Below are 19,514 nucleotides of genomic sequence, written 5' to 3' on the forward strand. Positions count from 1 at the left end.
TTTGGCATATTAACTTCTATTATCAAAATATTTTGAACAATACATACAACTACAAAACATAATTCTACACACACAATTTTTTTATACAATATGGTTACAAGTTTCTTCTTAAAAATTTGACAAATGTTCCTTCTGGTTTGTTCAGTTTTTCACTTAAAACGGTGGTATTGGGTATGTTCATTTAAATTTCAGCTGCCCAATTCTGAAGTATTGTGCTCTTTTTATAGCAATTAAGTTCTATGTTTATGTGAAAATTTCACTGCTTCTGTGAATGTTTATTTCCTTGCTGTGACTACTGCCAAACTGTAGCTCATATTGAGAATGACTAAGAATTTCTTGCAGTAGACAGAATCTTCATTTTTGCAGTTTGATAACTACAACCACTTCTTGAACAACAAACATAATTATATTTCTGTTCATTCTTCTCAATGGAGTGCCTCTCCATAAAATATTATCTGAAGCAACTGAATTGGAAACATAATTTCAAATGTTTGGCAGTTAATGCTAAAAATGTAAATGCCTAATATTGTGTAAGCATGTCATTTAATTCCTTAAGTCTACCAGGTGTAAAAGTATGAAGCCGAAATTTGGTTGCAATAATTACACATCTGTTGTTCAAAAACGATAAACAATATTTTATTCAAAATACTCTCCATTGCTATTTACACATTCTCCCACCTCTCAGGCGGGCTATGAATGACATGCCCCAAAAAAAATTCTTCTTTTCAAGGGAACCAGTCAGTGAGCCATTTTCATACGAATTGAAGCGTTGTTCAGTGAGAACATGTCCCAGTGCAAATAGATGATAATCAGATGGAGCCAAGCTGGAGAATAAGCTGTGCGCCCTAGTATTTCCCAACTGAATGCCTTGATCATTTTCCTTAACCGTTCTACTGTGTGTGATGGGGCATTATCATGGAGCAATATGATTTTTGTGTTGCCTTTTTCCATATTCCAGTCGTTTTTCATGTATCGTTCAATTTAAATCCATCATTTGCTGTTGGTAGTGATCAGTATTAATGGTTTCACCAGGTTTTAGCAGCTCATGATAGGTGACACCCTTCTGATACCCCCAAACACAGAGCATTGTCCGCTTCCCAAAGCGATTTGATCTTGCAATGGATGTTGATGGTTTGCTTGGATGCACCCATGATTTACGACGCTTAGGATTCTCAAAATATATCCATTTTTCATCACCTGTCACTATTTGATGGAGAAACGACTTTCTGTTGCATCTGGCAAGCAGCATTTCACAAGTGGTCTTTCAATTTGCTAGCTGTCTCTTATTCAGTTCATGTGGAATCCATCTTCCCACTTTCTGCACTTTTCCCATAGCTTTAAACCAAAGAGAAATGGCTTTCTGCATCACATTAAAGTGCTTTGTGAGTTCCTGTTAAGCTTAGTATCACCTTCATCAAATCAGGAGTGCAATTCATTGTTTTCGAACTTATTTGGTGGTTTCCTGCACTCGTTTTCTCATATCAAAATTATCACTTTGGAATTTTTTGAACCACTTGAAACACTGTTTTCCCAAGAGCATGTTCGCCAAAAGCTTTGACAAGTGTTCGATACGATTCTGCAGCAGTTTCCTTCAAATGGTAACAGAAAATCAATGCTGTCCGAAAATCGTAGTTTGTAGGCACAAAACTCAACTTGTTTACAGGCTTGAAACAGATACTGATGTATGGAACTTGGGTGACTGTGTGTTGACTTCCATTAGACATTTAGGAAGCAGTCGGTGCTGCAGACGTGGTCTCATGGGCCCTATGCTGACAGCTAGCACCATCTATAGGGAAATTCCGGTTTCATACTGCTACGCCTGAAACATCTGGAAAGCATTAACTGATCCACAGTTTTGGTGTACATTTAGTAGCTTTGTCATTGTCGTTAACCTTCTTCTTCTTCTTCTTCTTCTTCTTCTTCCCAGATATTAGACCTCTTGACTTAGTTCGCTCAGAAAATTAGTTTTTGCTTACAAAAAGACTTTGAAAAGACTTATCAATCATTTGTTATGATTGGGTGAAGGAGGTTATCGTGACATGGCATAACTGTTAACTTACTTTCCAGTGTTTCAAATGGAATACTTCAAATAATTATAACTAAATTTGTTCTCCGGTAGATTCGGTACATAGGCCCCAATTTACCTGTTTCAGAAATATAAGGTGTGATCAAAAAGTTACCATTAACAAAAACTTTGTCCCATTCAAAGTTATAGCATTCAGATATAAAATACTTGTGCCAGTTCTTGCTCCAATCTTGGAAGCAGTTCTGGTACTCACTTTTTGTTAAGTTGTTCAGCTCCTTCAGCAGTTCTGTTTTTATCTCATCAGTGGTGAAAAATGATGTCTTTCCACGATTCTGATCAGCCTTGGGAAGAGAAAGAAGTTGCTGGGGGCCATGTCTGGCGAATATGGTGGCTAAGGCTACATAATGGTTTTATTTTTTTCCAAAAAATCATGAACAAGCATTGAGATTTGAGTGGGAGCATTATCGTGATGATATTTCCACAAGTGGTTTTGCTGCAGTTCTTGTCGTTTCTTCAGATTGCTTCACACACATGGTGCATAACTTCCAGGAAGTTGTCCTTGTTGACCATAGGAACATTAGGCAGCAACTCATGACGAACTATGCCTGTAATGGAAGAAATCGGTGAGAAGAACCTTCACATGTGATCGAAGTCAGAGGTTTTGTTTCGTTGTGGCTCTTCATTGGGACGGTTTGGCCTTGGGTTCGACGTCATACCTGTATACCCATTTTTCAACACTTGTCACAACTTTCTTTAGAATCTCTGGATTGGTTTTGACTTAATTCAGGAATGCCTAAGCAATGTTTGTGATGTTGCTTTGGGTCAAAATTCAACACTCTTGAAAGAAACTTTGCTGACCCATGTTTCATGCCCAAAAAACCGAAAAAATTGCTGGCTGTGAGCCAAAGGCTATGCCGTCATCGTCAGCACACTCTCTGATGACCTGGCAATTTTTCAGAACCATTTTCTTTGCTTCCTCCACATAATGCTGTGGAAGGGCATCAAGGGCAACCATCGTCATCAACATATTTTCAGCTCTCTTTGAAACATTCGTACCACTCGTAAACATTCCTTATAGGTATTTGCCAAAAGCCACAGTCAACATTTCGAATGCAGTGCTGCACTTTATTCCATTTTTCAAGCAAAATTTAATGTAGATTTTTTGATGTCTTTCTCGAAAGTAAGAATTTGCCGAGCACTCAAAAACATTTATAACCTTTCCAGCTGTCAAGAACAAAACTAAATATTCAGAACATCTTAAAATGGAAACCTACATCAGGAACGTGTATGCCAACAAGGTGACAAAAATTTTTGAAAATTGAATGTATAAATCTCGCAAAATTTTGATCTCACCTTGTATATAAATTTATATTTAATCATACTGTATAAATGTCTGTCATTATTACATTTTGTGTCGTGCCCACGGCCCAAGCAACACATTTTTACACACACCTGTGCACTGAACAATTCAACCATTTACTTCCATGCAAAAGAAAGGAGACCTGGTTGGTTGATTTGGTAAATTTCAGAAATTGTTGACATCGCCTGTCACCAGGGTTTCAGAGTGCCTGCCACTCCATAACATTGACTGACCTTCAGTCGAAGGTCCTTGACATTCTGCACACACTTTGTATTTGTATTTCTTTTCTTTCTCTTTCTCTTTCCCTTTCCTTCTTTCTCACTTCTGCCCCCCCCTTTTTTTTTCTTGTGCTTTTTACCTTGCCCCCTCCTTCCCCTTCTCTCCCCTCACTACTCTTTCTACCTTTTCCTCATTCTTTCATTCCTACACCTTTACCTTCCATCCCCTTTTTTCCTATGATTTATCTTTTTCTCCCATCCCCTCCCTAATTTCTTTCATAGTTCACTCAATTTCCCTTCCCATTGTTTTTGTGTTAGCCTATGGTCCCTTATTTTCTTCATTTCCATCCGGCTGTTTCTTTCTGTCTTTTCTTCAGACAGATTACCATTCTTTCACACTATAAAAAATGTCATTTTAAAACTGGCTTCATCACATGTGATTCTCCACTGAATAATGTAATACTTGCTGACAGTGCTGTTGGATGGTGTACTGGTCACTGTATAATTGTTATGGTCTCTTGTATTTGTGCGGATTTCCAGACAATGGTTCTTATCATCAGTTTAGTATTGTGTTTCCCACCTATGACTGTTCTCTGTAGCATTTTTAACTGCCTTACATTTTTAGGTAGTGATTTTTATGAGGAGTTAATAGCAAAGTTGTATTGTGAATGGGCTCTACTAACGTTTAAAGCAATCTAAACCAGTATAACAGTCACTAAGATTAGGGTGTCATATTAGCTAGAAGTAATGAAATACTGCTAAATTCTGTAGCCACAACTTCATCAGTTTCTTTTAATATTCACATTATTTCTATGTGCAACTTCAAATTTTAATAATATTGCTATTCATAATGTATTACCTGTCTTTGTGTTTCAGTATTTACCAAATCTACTGTACACAGCACTTTTTTCTTTATAACAGAAGTTGCTTTTTTTTTTTTGCGTATCCTGTTGTATACATTTTTTTATGTTGATGCATTTTTCGCTTACAGTAGAAACTCCAGTTTTCATTGTATTTAATCACAGTTTTATTTACTTGCAAACACTCACATCTGCTTTTTTTATAATGTAGTGTACAGTAGAAAGTTTTATTGACAGGTTGTCAAAGATTGGATATCAAAGATGAATGTGATGGAGAACCAAGAACAACTTCAATTGAGCCGATTGATGACCCAGCAAGTGATTTAAGTTCTGAGGTAATACTGTCTGTGTTTTAGTAAAATCTCTCTCTCTCTCTCTCTCTCTCTCTCTCTCTCTCTCTCTCTCTCCTCTCTCTCTGCATGGGCGCATGAACATCCTTTGTAGTTCTGACATTGTTTGCAAATTAAGTATGTAGTAAAGAGAGAGTGTGCTCACTGATTGTAGTGCTGGATCACTTTAATGAGCTCCACAAAACATTCTGTTTCTTGATGTAATCTACATGAATATATTTATGAATGGTGTCAGTACCCATCTTTAAATAAGTGCTGGTAGTTCTGTCCCTAATTTTAGTCTGATTGTAGGAGACTCATTTGTATTCCACTGTAACAGGTAAAAACTAAAAGAAACTTGTGACATATGCCATTTGAGTGGAAACAGATGATCATGAAACTGTGCCTCTTGCAAGGAGAAGACCCCAGAAGTGGGATTGACTTTCTGATACTGTCTATACAGTGACATAGGTTAAGGTCCCAGGTATTGACTTTGCAGTCATTGATCCTGGTGGGCCCTCATTTGCAAGGGGGGGAGTTGGTGGAGGACAAACTTAAGAATATTATGTAGTGCTCTATGGTTAAAAAAAAAAGGAATAAGTACAGATTTGTAGTGTAGTGTAATGGTTAAGATGAGATCCTCAGATGCAACAGGTTTTTGGTTTGAATCGTGCCAGGTGATCTGAAATTTCATTATTTTTAAATATTAGTCAAATGAGTTTGATCTTTATTTTTATTCACTTAAGTTGTTTAAATCTGTGGTTTTTTTTTTTCTTCTTTCTCATGTCATTTTAATCGCCATATAAACTTTTTGAATTACTCTCATTTTTTCTTTCATTCTTTTTCTTCGTGGAATCTTCTTGCAGGTGACTTTAAAATTATTGTTATTTGTGTCATGATATTTAGACATTTTAAAATGCTGATCTATTGTTTAAGAGTACAGGGTACTTACAAATGGTGGAAAAATCAAAATGTTTTTCATGACTTCATTAAATTCTCTTGTCTTCCTTGATTACATTGATATATACATTATAGGGTTTCAAATGAAAAAGACCTATATATACAAAATTTTGAAGATAGTTACTCATGTATGCTGTCGCCCCCCCTCCCGCCTTATTTCTGTTACAGTGATTATTCACATGATACATTATCTATGTTGGTAACAGTGCAGGTTTCTAGTGCCTGTAAAAGATTCTTTGCTAGTATTCACTTTCGTTTCACTGAAGCAGTTTGTTCTCGTGTTACTGAATGCTTGTTATATATGGAAGTACATATCCTTTAGTGTGCAATAAATACGAACTATGCGACGCATCAAATTCAAGGAAAGGAAATTCCGTGATAACCAATTTACGAACGAAGCAACCCATAGTATTGAAAGTAACCTATGTATCAGTCCTTCAGGGAAGAAACTCCCACATGGTGTCCCTCCTGGTGATTCAAATTTTTATGTTGACAACGACGTGTTTGTAGTGTATTTGTTGTTGTTGATGTGGGCATATTATCTTCTTTGATAAAGAAAGTGGGGAAATGTAAACATTGTGATGGTGTAGGCTGTCTGGAAATAACTGAGCAACAAAGTAGCAGGACGGGTTTAGCATCAAAATTAGTTGTTTTGTGTCGATCCTGCAATAAATCTACCTGAAAAATGACTTCAAACATTGTGCATAATTCATATGATGTGAATTTGAAGCTAGTGTATGCAGTGTGTGCAATAGTAAAAGGAAAAAAAAGGCTGCTCAAAGGTTTTGTGGTTTGATGGATCCTCCTCCTCCTCCTCCTCCTCCTCCTCCTCCCAGTAGGTTCAGCAAGTACATAACAATACTTCTAGGTGCCTTGACAGTTATGTCTAAAGCATGTACGAAACGTGCAGTAGAAGAAAATGTAAATATTAGTGGAACTAGGGACATTGCTGTTGCACTTGATGGGACATAGCAATGTCGAGGACATCGTTCCTTGACTGGTGTTGTAAGTGCTACTTCTCTGGAAAAAGGAAAAGTAGTTGATGTTGAGTGCTTATCTAAGTACTGCCACACCTGTGATGGTAACAATGAAAGACATATTGAACATCAGTGTTTTAAGAATTATGATGGTTACAGTGGAGCTATGGAGTATGATGGAGCTCTGAAAATATTTCAGAGGTCGGTGCCCATTCTTAAAGTTAGATATACGAAGTACCTAGGCAATGGGGACTCCAAAGCTTTCAATAAAATTAATGAGTTTACTGTTTATGTTGATACCTTGGTAACAAAAGTGGAGTGTTGTGGACTTGCGCAAAAGAGGGTGAGTGCTAGATTGAGGAAGCTACGAAGAGAAATGAAAGTAAAGTTGCTATCTGAGGGAAAATTTCTGTCTGGCCGAGGCAGATTGACAGATGCTGAAATAGACCTTCTTCAGAGTTATTATGGACTGGCCATTAGATGAACTGCACCTCTGAATGATGTTAAAGCAATGAGAAAAGCTGTATGTGCCATCTACTTTCGTAAGTTGTCCACAGATGACCACCCTGTTCATGGACTTTGCCCTAAAGGAGCAGATTCTTGGTGTGGTTACCAAAAAGCAAAAGAAAGTGGTCAAATACACCATCATAAGCATTCTCTTCCTGAGCCTGTTACAAATGAAATAAAACCAATTTTTAGAGACCTGAGTGACCCTGTTTTGCTTAGTAAATGTCTTCATGGGTACACTCAGAATACAAATGAAAGTTTCAACCATTGCATATGGGAAAGATTACCCAAGAATGTTTTTGTAGGACTAAATGCATTAAAAGTTGGTGTACTAGATGCAGTGATATGTTTCAATGATGGAGTGATAGGAAGGTTAAGTCCTAAGAAATTTAGGCATAAAATGGGGCTCTAATATGGAAGATCAATTACTGACCTGTGACAGACAACGGGTGCATGAAGCTGAAAGATTCACTCTTAAAGTTACCAAAGAAGCAAGAAGTGCTAAAAGGAATGCCAAGAGAAAGCTTGACAATGAAGAAATGCTGCAGGATGAAGAATATGGTTCAGGAATGCTCTGAGGCACAGATTAATCAGACTCATATCTTCATTCAAAATTTCCCGAAGTTTATGAAGCATTGCTCTAATTTTTTTCTATAACTTGCAATAGTCTATTTGTATGTAGTAGATTTAAGCTTTATTGCAGAATTAACTAAATTACAGAAAAATAACATTTTTACTAGGAAAAATTATAAAAATTAAAATGTTAGATGGGATATTTTTTTATCCTTGTAATATACATAATAGGTGCAATTAAAAAGGTCTAGTACCTCAGCCATTGTGTCACGAACATCTGATAAAAATTTGGTCTCCTTCAAATGTATAACGTTGGATTAAATGGTACCCCAATATGAGGAAGCATTTTGGAAAAAGAATTGCATCAATTTCTTCGTAATTTTTTAATAACCCTATGCAGATTCATAAATATTAAAAATACTTCTGATTTGTTCAGAAAGTGTGCTGCATTACCTGCTATCAACAAAAAACCTGTAAGAGGTATACATTACAAACAGTGCCTGAAAGAAATTGGTTTTGATTTTTACATAATATTGAGCCATAAAAGTACCCTGCATTCTTAAAAATGACAGATGAAATCATCTGTTTACATTGACTGTGCTGTAGTGTGATTTGATTACAAGATGTACATTTTTTTGGATAGTAATCATCATACAAAAGTTTAAAACATGAATTCTTATTGTACTGTAGACAAAACAACTCAGATGAAGAAAATGAAAGAAGGGGTTAAAAGTAAAATTGAATTCAGGCAAAATGTGGAATAGCAGCTATGAATGCAACAACATGGGCAAAAACAGTGGATGACAAAACAGATTAAATACAAAGTTAATACATAAAAATAATTACAATCACATGAACAAAGATTCTGGGTTGAAAAGACTGATGGAAGAAACAAAAAAGAGTAATTCAAAAACTAAAATCAAATAATGCATACTCCATGTTGGAATATCAACTGTGTAAGGAAAAGATAGGTTGCTACTCACCGTAAAGACTAGACGTTGAGTTGCAGTCAAGCAAAATAAAAAACTTACACATCGCTTTTACCCAAAGCCTTCTTCAGTAAAGGAAAACACGCAAGCAACCTCCTTACACACACACACACACACACACACACACACACACACACACACTCTCTCTCTCTCTCTCTCTCTCTCTCTCTCTCTCTCTCTCTCCCTCATGCATGCATGAGCACCATCTACAGCAGCTTGGATCAAACTGCAGCTGTCACATAGCATGGAAGCAGCAATCTTCAGGCAGCAGGGAAGTGACAGGATAGCAGGATATGGTGGTGGGGGGGGGGGAGGGAGGGGGGGTGCTGGAGAGAGAAGAGTGCTATCTGGCAGAGCTTTCAGGGACTAGACTGCAAACAGGTGTAGCATTGAGAGGATGTGGAGCAGGGACGTGGATGGCGGGGAGGGGGGGGGGGTGCAAGGATAGTAGTAGGGAAGGGGAAACATGAGTGGGTGTGTTGGCAGAGGGTGGAAAATAAGAATAGGAAGGAGTTGAGAGGATAGAGAAGGTGGAAACTGGTGGGTGGAGGATGTGGAGACAGTAGGTTACCATAGGTTGAGGCCAGAATAATTTTAGGAGCAGAGAATGTGTTATAAGGATAATTCCCATCCATGCAGTTCAGAACAGCTAGTAGTAGAGGGGAGGATCCAGATGTTTTGGGTAGTGAAGCAGCCATTGAAATCAACCATGTTATGGTCAGCTTCATGTTGTGCCATAGAGTCGTTTACTTTACTGTTGGCCACAGTTTGGCATTGGCCATTCATCCTGGTGGACAGCTAGTTGGTGGACAGCTAGTTGATGGTCACACCAATAAAAAAAACTATGCAGTGATTGCAGCAGAGCTGGTGCTTTCACAGGTGGCCTGCCATCCAATGGGGTTGGATAAGCCTGTGACAGGATTGTGGATTGGGAAGTGCTGGGTGGATGGATGGGGCAGGTCTTGCACCTGGATCTTCCACAGGGATATTTTTCCTGAGGAAAGGGTTTGGGTTTGGGTTTGGGATTAGGGATAGCTAAGGGGTCGACTAGCATGTCGTGAAAGTTAGGTGGATGACAGAAAACCACTTTCAGAGGGGTGGGGAGGATCTTGCATAGGATGTCTGTCATTCCAGGGTACGATGGTAGGCAATCAAAGTCCTGATAAAGGGTGTGGTTCAGTTGTTTTGGTCCTGGGTGGTACTAGGTGATGAAGGGTGCATTTCTTCGTAGCTGGTTCTTGGGGGTGGTGCGAGGATTGGGGATGCATCAGGAAATGACACAGGAGGTCCGTTAGCGGACTATGCCTAGAGGATAATGGCCATCTATAATGGCCTTGGTGAGACCCTCAGCATACTGGACAAGGGAGTTCTCGTCACAGCAGATGAGCTGCCCTGAGTGGCCAAGCTGTATGGGAGGGATTTTTTGGTGTGGAAAGGATGATGGTGTTCAAAATGCTAGTACTTTCGGTGGTTGGTGGGTTTAATGTGGATAGAGGTGTGAATGGAGCCATTACGGAGGTGGGTGGTCAGCACTCAGGAAGTTGGCATGCTGGGTTGAGGAGGATCAGGTGAAACAGATGGGAGAGAATTTGTTGAGGTTGTGAAGAAATAAGAAATATGAGGGTAAGGTGTCTTCGCCCTGAGTCCAGATCATGAAGATATCATCAGTGAACCTGAAAAACAGACTAGGGGTTTGACATTTTTGGAGGCTAGGAAGGTCTCCTCTTGATGGCCCATAAAAAGGTTGGAATAGGAGGTTGCTATGAGGGGTGACCATGGCTGTGCCATGGATTTGTATACCTCCTCTTCAAAGTAGAAGTAGTTGTGAGTGAGGATAAAGGTAGTAAGGTGTGTGAGGAATCGGGTAGTGGGTTTCAGGTGTGAAGGTGTTTGGAAAGGTAGTGTTCAGTAGCAGCAAGACCATGGTCATGAAGGGTGTTGGTGTTTACTGAAATGGTGTCAACAGTGATGTGTAGAGATCCATAAGCTAAAGGTGCGTGATGGTGGAAAGTCCTTGTGGAATGTGGTTAGTATCTTTGATGGGGAAGGCTAGATTATGGGCATTTAGTCAGAGGTGTTGGTTTCTGAGGGCCAAAATTCTTTTGGTGGGGACCAATAGCCAGCTACAATTGGGGTATCAAAGATTGTTGAGTTTATGGATTTTGGGGAGCTTGTAGGAGGAGGGTGTGAAAGGTGAGGAGGAAGTGGATTCACGGAAGAGGTTGTGGGAAGGGCCTAAGGCGTCAAGCAGGGATTGGAGGTTATGTTGGACATCTGAGATGGATCACTCTGACAGTGTTTATAGGTTTAGGAATCGGATAATTGACAGAGGCCTTCTGCCATGAGCTCTGCTACAATCATTGCACAGCAATTCATATTTGTGTGCTGACCAGCCATTTGTCCACTAGGATGAACATCTATTGCCAAGCTGTGGCCAAGAGCATAGTAGACCACCACCTAGCACAATATGCAGCTGAACGTCACATGCTTAATTTTAATGACTCCTTCACTACCCGAGCAAACTGGATCCTCTCCTCCATCACCAGCTATTCTAAATTGCACAGATATGAGTCACCCTTAAAACACATTCTCTGCTCTGGAAATTATCCCAGCCTTGACCTATGATAACTTACTGTCCCCACACCTTCAATCCAACCGTTTTCACCTGCTCCGCACTCTCACCTCCTCTCCATTCTTGTCTCCACCCTATTTGTGTGGTGCCTTCTGCCAACATGCCTGCCTGTCTTCCCCCTTCCTTGTTCCTCTCGTTTTTCACTGCCCCCTCCCCCCCTTTGTCCCCCTTGTCCTCCTCCCTCTCTACCTCCCTGTCCCACAACCTCCTAACGCTGCACCTGTTGACAGTCTAGTGCCTGCATGCTCCACCAGACAACCAGACAACTCGCCTCTCGCACCCTACCCATACCCTGCTATTCTCTCCCTTTCCCTGCCACCTCCAGATTCCTCATGACTATGGCATTCTGGTCCAAGCTACTGGATATGGCAATCTTGTGCGTGTGTGTGTGTGTGTGTGTGTGTGTGTGTGTGTGTGTGCGCGCATTTAAACCAACTAACTGAATAAAAATAAAGACCAAAGCTATTTCAATAAATATTTAAAAATAAAGTAGTTCGGAGTACCTTATAAGATTCAAACTTGCAACCTTTCACATGTGAGCATTGTATCTAAACTATCATGCTATACAACCAGTCAGTATTACATTACTCTCTTAAAGCTGTACAGCATCATGCAAAATTCGGAAATTTTTTCCCTGCGATTATTTGCCCAAACAAAAGCCCACCAATGTGAATGATTGTGTGGTGTTACATCTGAGACCTTAACCTACAACCCCGTATAAATGGTTTCAAAGAAGTAATCCCATCACTGGGTACCTCTCCTTGTTACTTTTAAATTTAATGCAATTAGTTCCTTGCAGTGGTTTGAATGTTACTGTAATACTGAAATGCATTGTTAAAGGCATGTTTAAAATACTGTTCTTTCAGTTTATCAAACTTTAATATATCCCTTAAACTGACATCAATTATTTTGCTCTTTCCTATTAAATAAATTTGGAAAAAATGCTGCTTACACCTTCAGTATGGATTATCAGTTGAAGTGGCACAGTGGTTAACAGTCTGAATTCTAATTTTGAATGGTTGGGGTTAAAATTCCCATCTGCCCGTCCAAATTTAGATTTCCACAGTTTTCCTAATTCAGTTAAGGCAAATGCCAAGACAGTTCATTTGAAAAGGACAGATGACTTACTATTCTCAATCATTTCCCAATTATAGCATGTCCTCAGACTCTTATGATAAATACCAAGCATAGTGGTGCAGTGGTTAGCTCACTGGACTCACATTCAGGAGGACAATGGCTCATATCCTTATCAAACAATCCAGATTAAGGTTTTCTGAGAGTCCCCTAAATCACTTCAGGTTAATGCAGGAATGGTTCCTTTGATAGGGCATGGCCGATTTCTTTCCCCACACTTACAAAATCAATGTGAGCTTGTGCTCTATCTCTAATGACCTCATTGTTGACAGGACATAAAACCCAAATCTTCGTTCCTTCTAATGATGGAACATCCTTCCTGTTTCACTGTGTGCTCTACAATCATCTAGCACAACCATTGATTATCATCTTGTGTGCTGTGGAATCATGTTAATCATAAGAAACAACTGCCAGGCTTTCAATATGAAAACAAGGTATAATCATCTGAACAATGTGTTTAATACCTTGATTCGATCAAACTTATTTGTCTACTGTAACTAAAACAAACTGAACTAGTTGTTCATCTGTCAGTAGGCTTTATGTGATAATCTTTATTGTTGTTGCCGTTCTTAGTGTTGATATCAATAAAAGTTTCAAATTAGTAAAACCATTCTAAATGGTACTAGTTATTGCTGTTAAGTACCATCAATCTGATATGACTTCAAAACATATCATAAATTACCTAGTTCAATCCCTAAACATTTTCATTTTTTCTCTCTTTTTGGTATACATCAGTAATATTTGGGCAAGGTATGTTAAAGACAATTGAGTAAGCAGTCAAAGATAAAAACATTGTTACTTTGGTGATACGTAAAGATTAATTACAATGTGTGTGTCACAGCTCAGCACTCGGAGTTTGAAAGAAACTGAGGTCCTCCCCTCCACCTTGATCACACACAATACACCATCCACAGCAGTACGTTCCATACAGCATATGTATTGTGGCAAGAACACTCCATACTGATAGTCATGAGTTTTAATCCTCAACCATATTTAATATGCACTGTAAGGATACTTTACTTAATCAGATTCTCATTTTTCTTTGGCACACATTCAATAAATCTGTCACAACGTTGTCAGTCGTATCACTATGTAATAGTTCAGAAAGCTTTTCAAGAGCGAAAATAATCAGAGAGTAAAAAACTATTCGCAAAATTACCATGTCCTTTTATGCACTGATATTGGTTTTGAAACTCGGGTTAATATTATATGTACTATCACATTGCCAATGTCTCGGAACATTTGAAAAGAATCTCTCTTGTAAGGTGTCACCATTTCTTGCATACAGTCTTTTTCCTCTGGAGCTGCTTAAATTGCAGATGGTAATTTCCTGTTGCAGCATTCTATGTATATTTTGATCATTTGTCTTTTCCTTTTTTAACTATGGTGAGATTCTGTAATTTTTTTATTATAATGAAATATGGTAATACCAGTTTTTGTCAGACAGTACTAGCAACAAATCTTTTAGTGTTGCTGCAGTTGTGGAGTTCACTCAGTTTGAATTACCCGACACTTCAATTTCTTTCTGGTTATTTCTACTCTTCACTGTTATATAGACTGTGTGATGAGAATTTTTTAATGACCAAGCTATTTACTGTACCTACATCAGAAGGTTTACGGCTTCTCATTAGAAAGTGATTCACACTGTTCGTACATACACAAAAGTAAGCAGGTGAACATGAAGTGTCAAAAGTAAATGGAAAAGAAGGTTGTGCAACTTGTTTCAGAGGCTTCTTGTTATTTTAAGTATGTGAAGAAAATTCTCCAAAGTCATAACAATAAAATTTACCTGTTGGGAATATGGCAGAGGTCCACCTTAAGGGATTTGTCTCACAACACTACTAGTTCATTAATGTAGCATTTTATTTGATGTGAAGAAGACAGTACTTTACTTCCATTTAAACAGGAGCAGTCAGCTAGAGGTACATCTTTATGGACATACACTGGCAAACAAAGCAGATGTCAGCTTGTAAATTGATTTTTTGAAACATAATAGTTTACTTCTGCAATGCCAACTTTATCTTCACATAAATTGGTTTAGTTGTCGTAGATCTTCTGTAGTAAAGATTAAAACAAATTTCATAATTTGTTGATAATGTCATAAAATAGCAACTACAAACAAGAGCCGGCAAGTCACATTACATGCTCAAGTTAACATACAATACAGTCTGTAAATTTTATGCTCCAGTACTTCATCAGTTCCAAATCAATATGACTTTGTGTCCAGTAACTTCCAGCCTCAGTGGTGAGTGCAGTAGCAATGAAGTCACCATTGTTCTATACAATTTTTCGCTTAGTTGTGTCAAATTAGTGATAAAACAGGTCCTACACTATCACACGTGCTACCTGGAATGACATCTTGCGAATGAATGATTACTGCTGCTATTGAGGAAAGATAAACGCTATGTAGAAAGCACCAAGTGTAGTTGTAAGAGGATATGTTGCATGGTGGAAGTTGGGCTCCCAAGGGGTCTTCACACTACCCAGAGAAAGCTTTTTCTGCTAACTGCACCTCTTTCCCTCTCTATTATTGCTGCCCCCTCCCCCCTCTCCCTTCCCATCCCCGTCCCAAAGAGGCTACTTCAGGCTGCACATTTCAACACTACAAATGTGCTTCATTTCCAGTGAGTTTTGGACAGTCCTGCAGGATATCTTGTGATAATTGAATGAAATTGGACAAATCATATTTTCATTCAGTACATTGTAAGTACTCTCTGAAAAGATTTTGTTTATGTTCTGGATGTTTGTAAATATAAAATCTGTAAAGATAGAAAATTCTTGTCTTTTTCATTGTTCATGCTTCGCTGCTGCTTATCATAGTGTAAACATATTTTTGGTTGCCCTTATAGATAGTGATTATTTTATTTTTCAGGTGTTTGTTGACGCACTATCTGGAGAGGCAGAGAGCCAACTAGAAGCAGAGGCTGTTGTGGAGACAACAGCGGAGGCCACTGCTCTGGAACTAGAGCCCTATGTGGAACGCCCTCCTGTGATATGAAGCGGATTGATTGTCGTGTGTGTGGCAAATCTGGGAGTATGTGCTTCCCTAGGCACTTGCATTTGCAGTGATACTGGATAAATGTACAACTACTCGTGGACATTGTCTGCAAGGGTTATAAAATGACACGTGCTGATATTAAAACAGAGCTTAAAATATTTTAATGTAAGTTGAACATGTTTTGTTCTGTTACCACTGTGAGCTTGTTAAGTTTCTATGCTGTAAGTGACAGAATTACACTGGTTCATAATATAACAGCACAGTTATTATACTATGGTAGAGTTATAATTTTGTAAAGCAGAGAAACTGAAAAAGATTTCTGTGCATTCACGCAGACTGTAGCATGTCATTATTGTCCACTACCTCAGAGATATAAGCTGTTTATGCAGCATACAGATTTCACTTTAGGTGTGGAATCCAGAACTTTCGTTAATGTAATTTCTTCTCTGCTCGCAGCCAGACAAGACTGCTGTTATTTTCTGGGACAGTCTTATTCTTACAATGTCTACATCGTTTCATAACATGGAAGATGCAAATTATGAAATGTGTTGATTCAAGATAATGTGTGAAACACTGTCAATGACAGGGGTTTAAGGAGTAGGGTAGTGAGAACCCAGATGTATTTTTATTCATGTTTGTGATAAAGTTCTATCTGTAACTTCCACTGTGATTGCTGCACACTGAAAAAGAGGAGAGAAATCCGAAATCACATACTAAAAACAAAAAGTGTTAAAGTTTCCTGCAGTGGAAGTCTAAACTGTAGACTAAGGGAGAACAGACAGTATGCCTGACACTATATTCGGCCTAGTAGAATTGTGATGGTTAGTTGGTACAAGAAATTTGTGGAATATACAGTATATTTGTATGTGTTGAATTTGTTCAATACTGTCAACTCCATTGTGAATATTTTACCTACTTTCAGCTTCCCATTCCAAAAACTAAATGGGCATGTAATTTATTATTGTATTATATATGAAAGTGATAAGCATATAATTTAAGATGTTAAACATTTGGTTATTTATATGAAAATATTAGCTATTTTTAGTTTATGGGAATTATTTGTCCTTAAGAGTGAAATGCTGTACAGTATTCTGGTGCAATAGAATCTTTGTCATTAAAACAAAAGTGTAGTCAATCAAAATGAATTTCTCCTGTTTCACATAAACAATTTTTGTTCGTTGCTACTCTGTAAAACATGAAAAATTTCTACTTACTGTGGCCTATGCCTTGCTTTAATTTCATATTATATTGCAACATTTACAAAACAGCTGGAAGTATCCCACAAAGCTCCATTGTTAAATTTACAATAATGTTGAGTGAGCCATGTAGAACATAACCACTAAAATTTTTCATTGTTGGAAAATTGCTACCTGCTGTTGGAAAAATAACATTTTCTACATGTAAATTATTCTGGAAATTTACATATTATCATTGCTTGCCAGTGGAAATCAGTTATGTACACACTACAGCATTTTTAGAGGTTGTAAAATTACATTGTCCCAAGTACTAACAAAACCTACGGATCAGAATAGTGTCATTATTCCAATATCCAGATTGATTGTACGAGCAATGGATTTGTTAAGTCGTTTTCTTAATAAGCATCAAAATTTCATAATAAAAGCAAGTAACTTATAAAAAGTGGAAACTGGTGCACTCAGCTTACGGTACTAGTTTTTTAAGATTATTTTTGTACAAGATACATGTAAGTTTTTATATTTTCATATGAGTCAATTCCTTGCAAAAGTTCAAACAAAAAAGTAGAAGCTGACATAGCTGATAGTGTGACATTCAGAAAATTTGTAGACCAATTATATTTTATTTTGAAATTCGAAATATCTGTGCTCTTTGTTGCATTACTGTTGTACCAAATGATGTGACTTCCAGAAATGTTAAAATGGCATTTAATTAACAAAGAAACATTTAAACCAGCACAAGACCATATATATCGTGTATCAAACCGTAATTTTCTTGAGTATTATAAATGCAGATACAAAGCCACCACTGTGTGCAAAGGATGAATTTCCAGGTTGTGCTGCATTTGCTAATAATGCTACAGCAAGTACTTCTATGGTTTCATACTATATGAATTACCAGACAAATAATCGAGAACAATGGATTTTTCCCTACTTGTAACATTAACTGCCTAGTTTGAATGTCAGCATTGCTTACTATTGATCAGCCAAATTTTTGCCAAGATGCCTTGCAGATGTAATAAGGAAAAAAATTGTTTTTGTACTAGATACTAGTCAATCTGGAAGTTTGTTCCAGATACCTAACTACAATTATGTTTCACAGAAGTGGATCATGAACACATCCCTGTTTGGTATTGAAAATGCTTTGGGACATGTGAAATCTGAAATGAAAAGTTGTGAAATAGTCTGAGCTACTGTTTTCTCGTGTTTACAGAGGGGGAAAGTTTGTGAAACACATTGTGGTATCTTTTTAATATTTTGCTTTACATGAATAATTTAATTTTGCAGTCAGGGACCATGGAATTATGTGAACAGTGACTAAACTATCCAGTCAGTCTCGTGTGTTGAGAAGTGCAAATGTATAAGCAAGTGTTGCTTTTAAACAAAGTTGTATTTATTTTATTGAGCTTCATGTGATAAATACTTCCTATTTAATTTTAATATAGAACAGTCTCTAGCAGTTGATTGAAAAGTTTCCTCCCCATAAAACTGTGTAATGTTATATTTGTGTACAGAAATGCAGTTGTGTAATCTGTCTTTAGTTGTTTTGTATATTTCTGTTTAGTCAGTTGTTAAAAGTAACTGCACATTGTTACCACAGCAAAATAAATAATGTATGTTGTATTTTAAGGAAAACTTAGAAACCCGTAACATTTAGTGTTGTCTCATTATACAGGACAAGAAAAACAGGAATCCATGCAGCAACTAAATATTAACTAAATCTTAAATGCAGTAATATAAATCAAATACCCTCATTATGTTATATTCTAGTAAAAAGTGTACATAAGAGAAACAAAATAAAATATATTGCTACATCTGAAGTTCCATAGCGTTGTTTGCCTGGCTTCCGAAGCTGAGTCATTTGGTTAATATAATATTTTTATTTGTTGTTTACACTTTTATTCAGTCAAACAGGATAATTGTGACTGAAAAACATCATTTGCTTCATGTTACCTATCACAATAATGATGTAAGGATATCAGCATGACAACTGTTTTATAGCACTAGTTGCCACATCCGCATCTTGGTTTTGTTGTGTGGTAGTGGTTATGAACAGGATAGTACCTGCAAAGTATCTAGCTCACAGATTCATAGGGAATTTATGAAATTTTCTGTTCCTCTTTCTGACTGAGATTTGTAAATTACCTTAGGTAGAATTTATATTAATCAAGAAGTAGCCAGTTGATAGAGGGGGTGGGACTGAGGTAACAGAATTTTCGTATCACACTGAATAGTCACTGGCATGACTTGACATAGAAATGACGTGAAAATTTTTGTCCGAGTCATAATTAAATTTCTGGATGTTAATGATATCGTGCAGATATCAGAAGGCTAATCCTGTTCCCATTTACCAGATCTTAATGGAACTTCAAGGTAGACAAGGTGTATATTGTTCTTTCCATCCCGTCCCAGAGAGAGAGACTTCTTCCATATGTACCTAATCTTGACTGTAGCTGTTAGTCACAAACTTACCCTTTTGGCTGACTGAAAGATCTGATTGTGGGGCTAAGCCAGCCATCTCCTTAAGAGTTAATCCCCTTGCTGGCTACCTCAACTGCCAAATCAATCTAGCTATATGTTAATATATCTAAAAACAAAGATGATGTGACTTACCAAACGAAAGTGCTGGCATGTCGATAGACACACAAACAAACACAAACATACACACAAAATTCTAGCTTTCGCAACCAACGGTTGCCTCGTCAGGAAAGAGGGAAGGAGGGGGAAAGACGAAAGGATTTGGGTTTTAAGGGAGAGG

General features: G+C 37.7%; 1 protein-coding gene across 6 annotated transcripts in view; it reads left to right on the forward strand.

Moving 5' to 3' along the window:
* Positions 1-18,576, forward strand: part of LOC126236933 (rho guanine nucleotide exchange factor 11-like) — a 550,831-nt gene extending 532,255 nt beyond the window's left edge. For 5 of the 6 annotated variants that reach the window (XM_049946613.1, XM_049946615.1, XM_049946614.1 and 2 more), the window contains 2 exons: positions 4,702-4,799; positions 15,438-18,576. In XM_049946613.1, coding sequence (XP_049802570.1) covers positions 4,702-4,799; positions 15,438-15,563 — 224 coding nt within the window. In that variant the 3' untranslated portion in view covers positions 15,564-18,576. The remainder of the gene's footprint in view (positions 1-4,701; positions 4,800-15,437) is intronic. The other variant, XM_049946616.1, reaches the window with a different exon arrangement.
* The last annotated feature ends 938 nt before the right edge of the window (positions 18,577-19,514 follow it).

Source organism: Schistocerca nitens, chromosome 2, assembly GCF_023898315.1.
Source record: "Schistocerca nitens isolate TAMUIC-IGC-003100 chromosome 2, iqSchNite1.1, whole genome shotgun sequence".
Classification (NCBI taxonomy): domain Eukaryota; kingdom Metazoa; phylum Arthropoda; class Insecta; order Orthoptera; family Acrididae; genus Schistocerca; species Schistocerca nitens.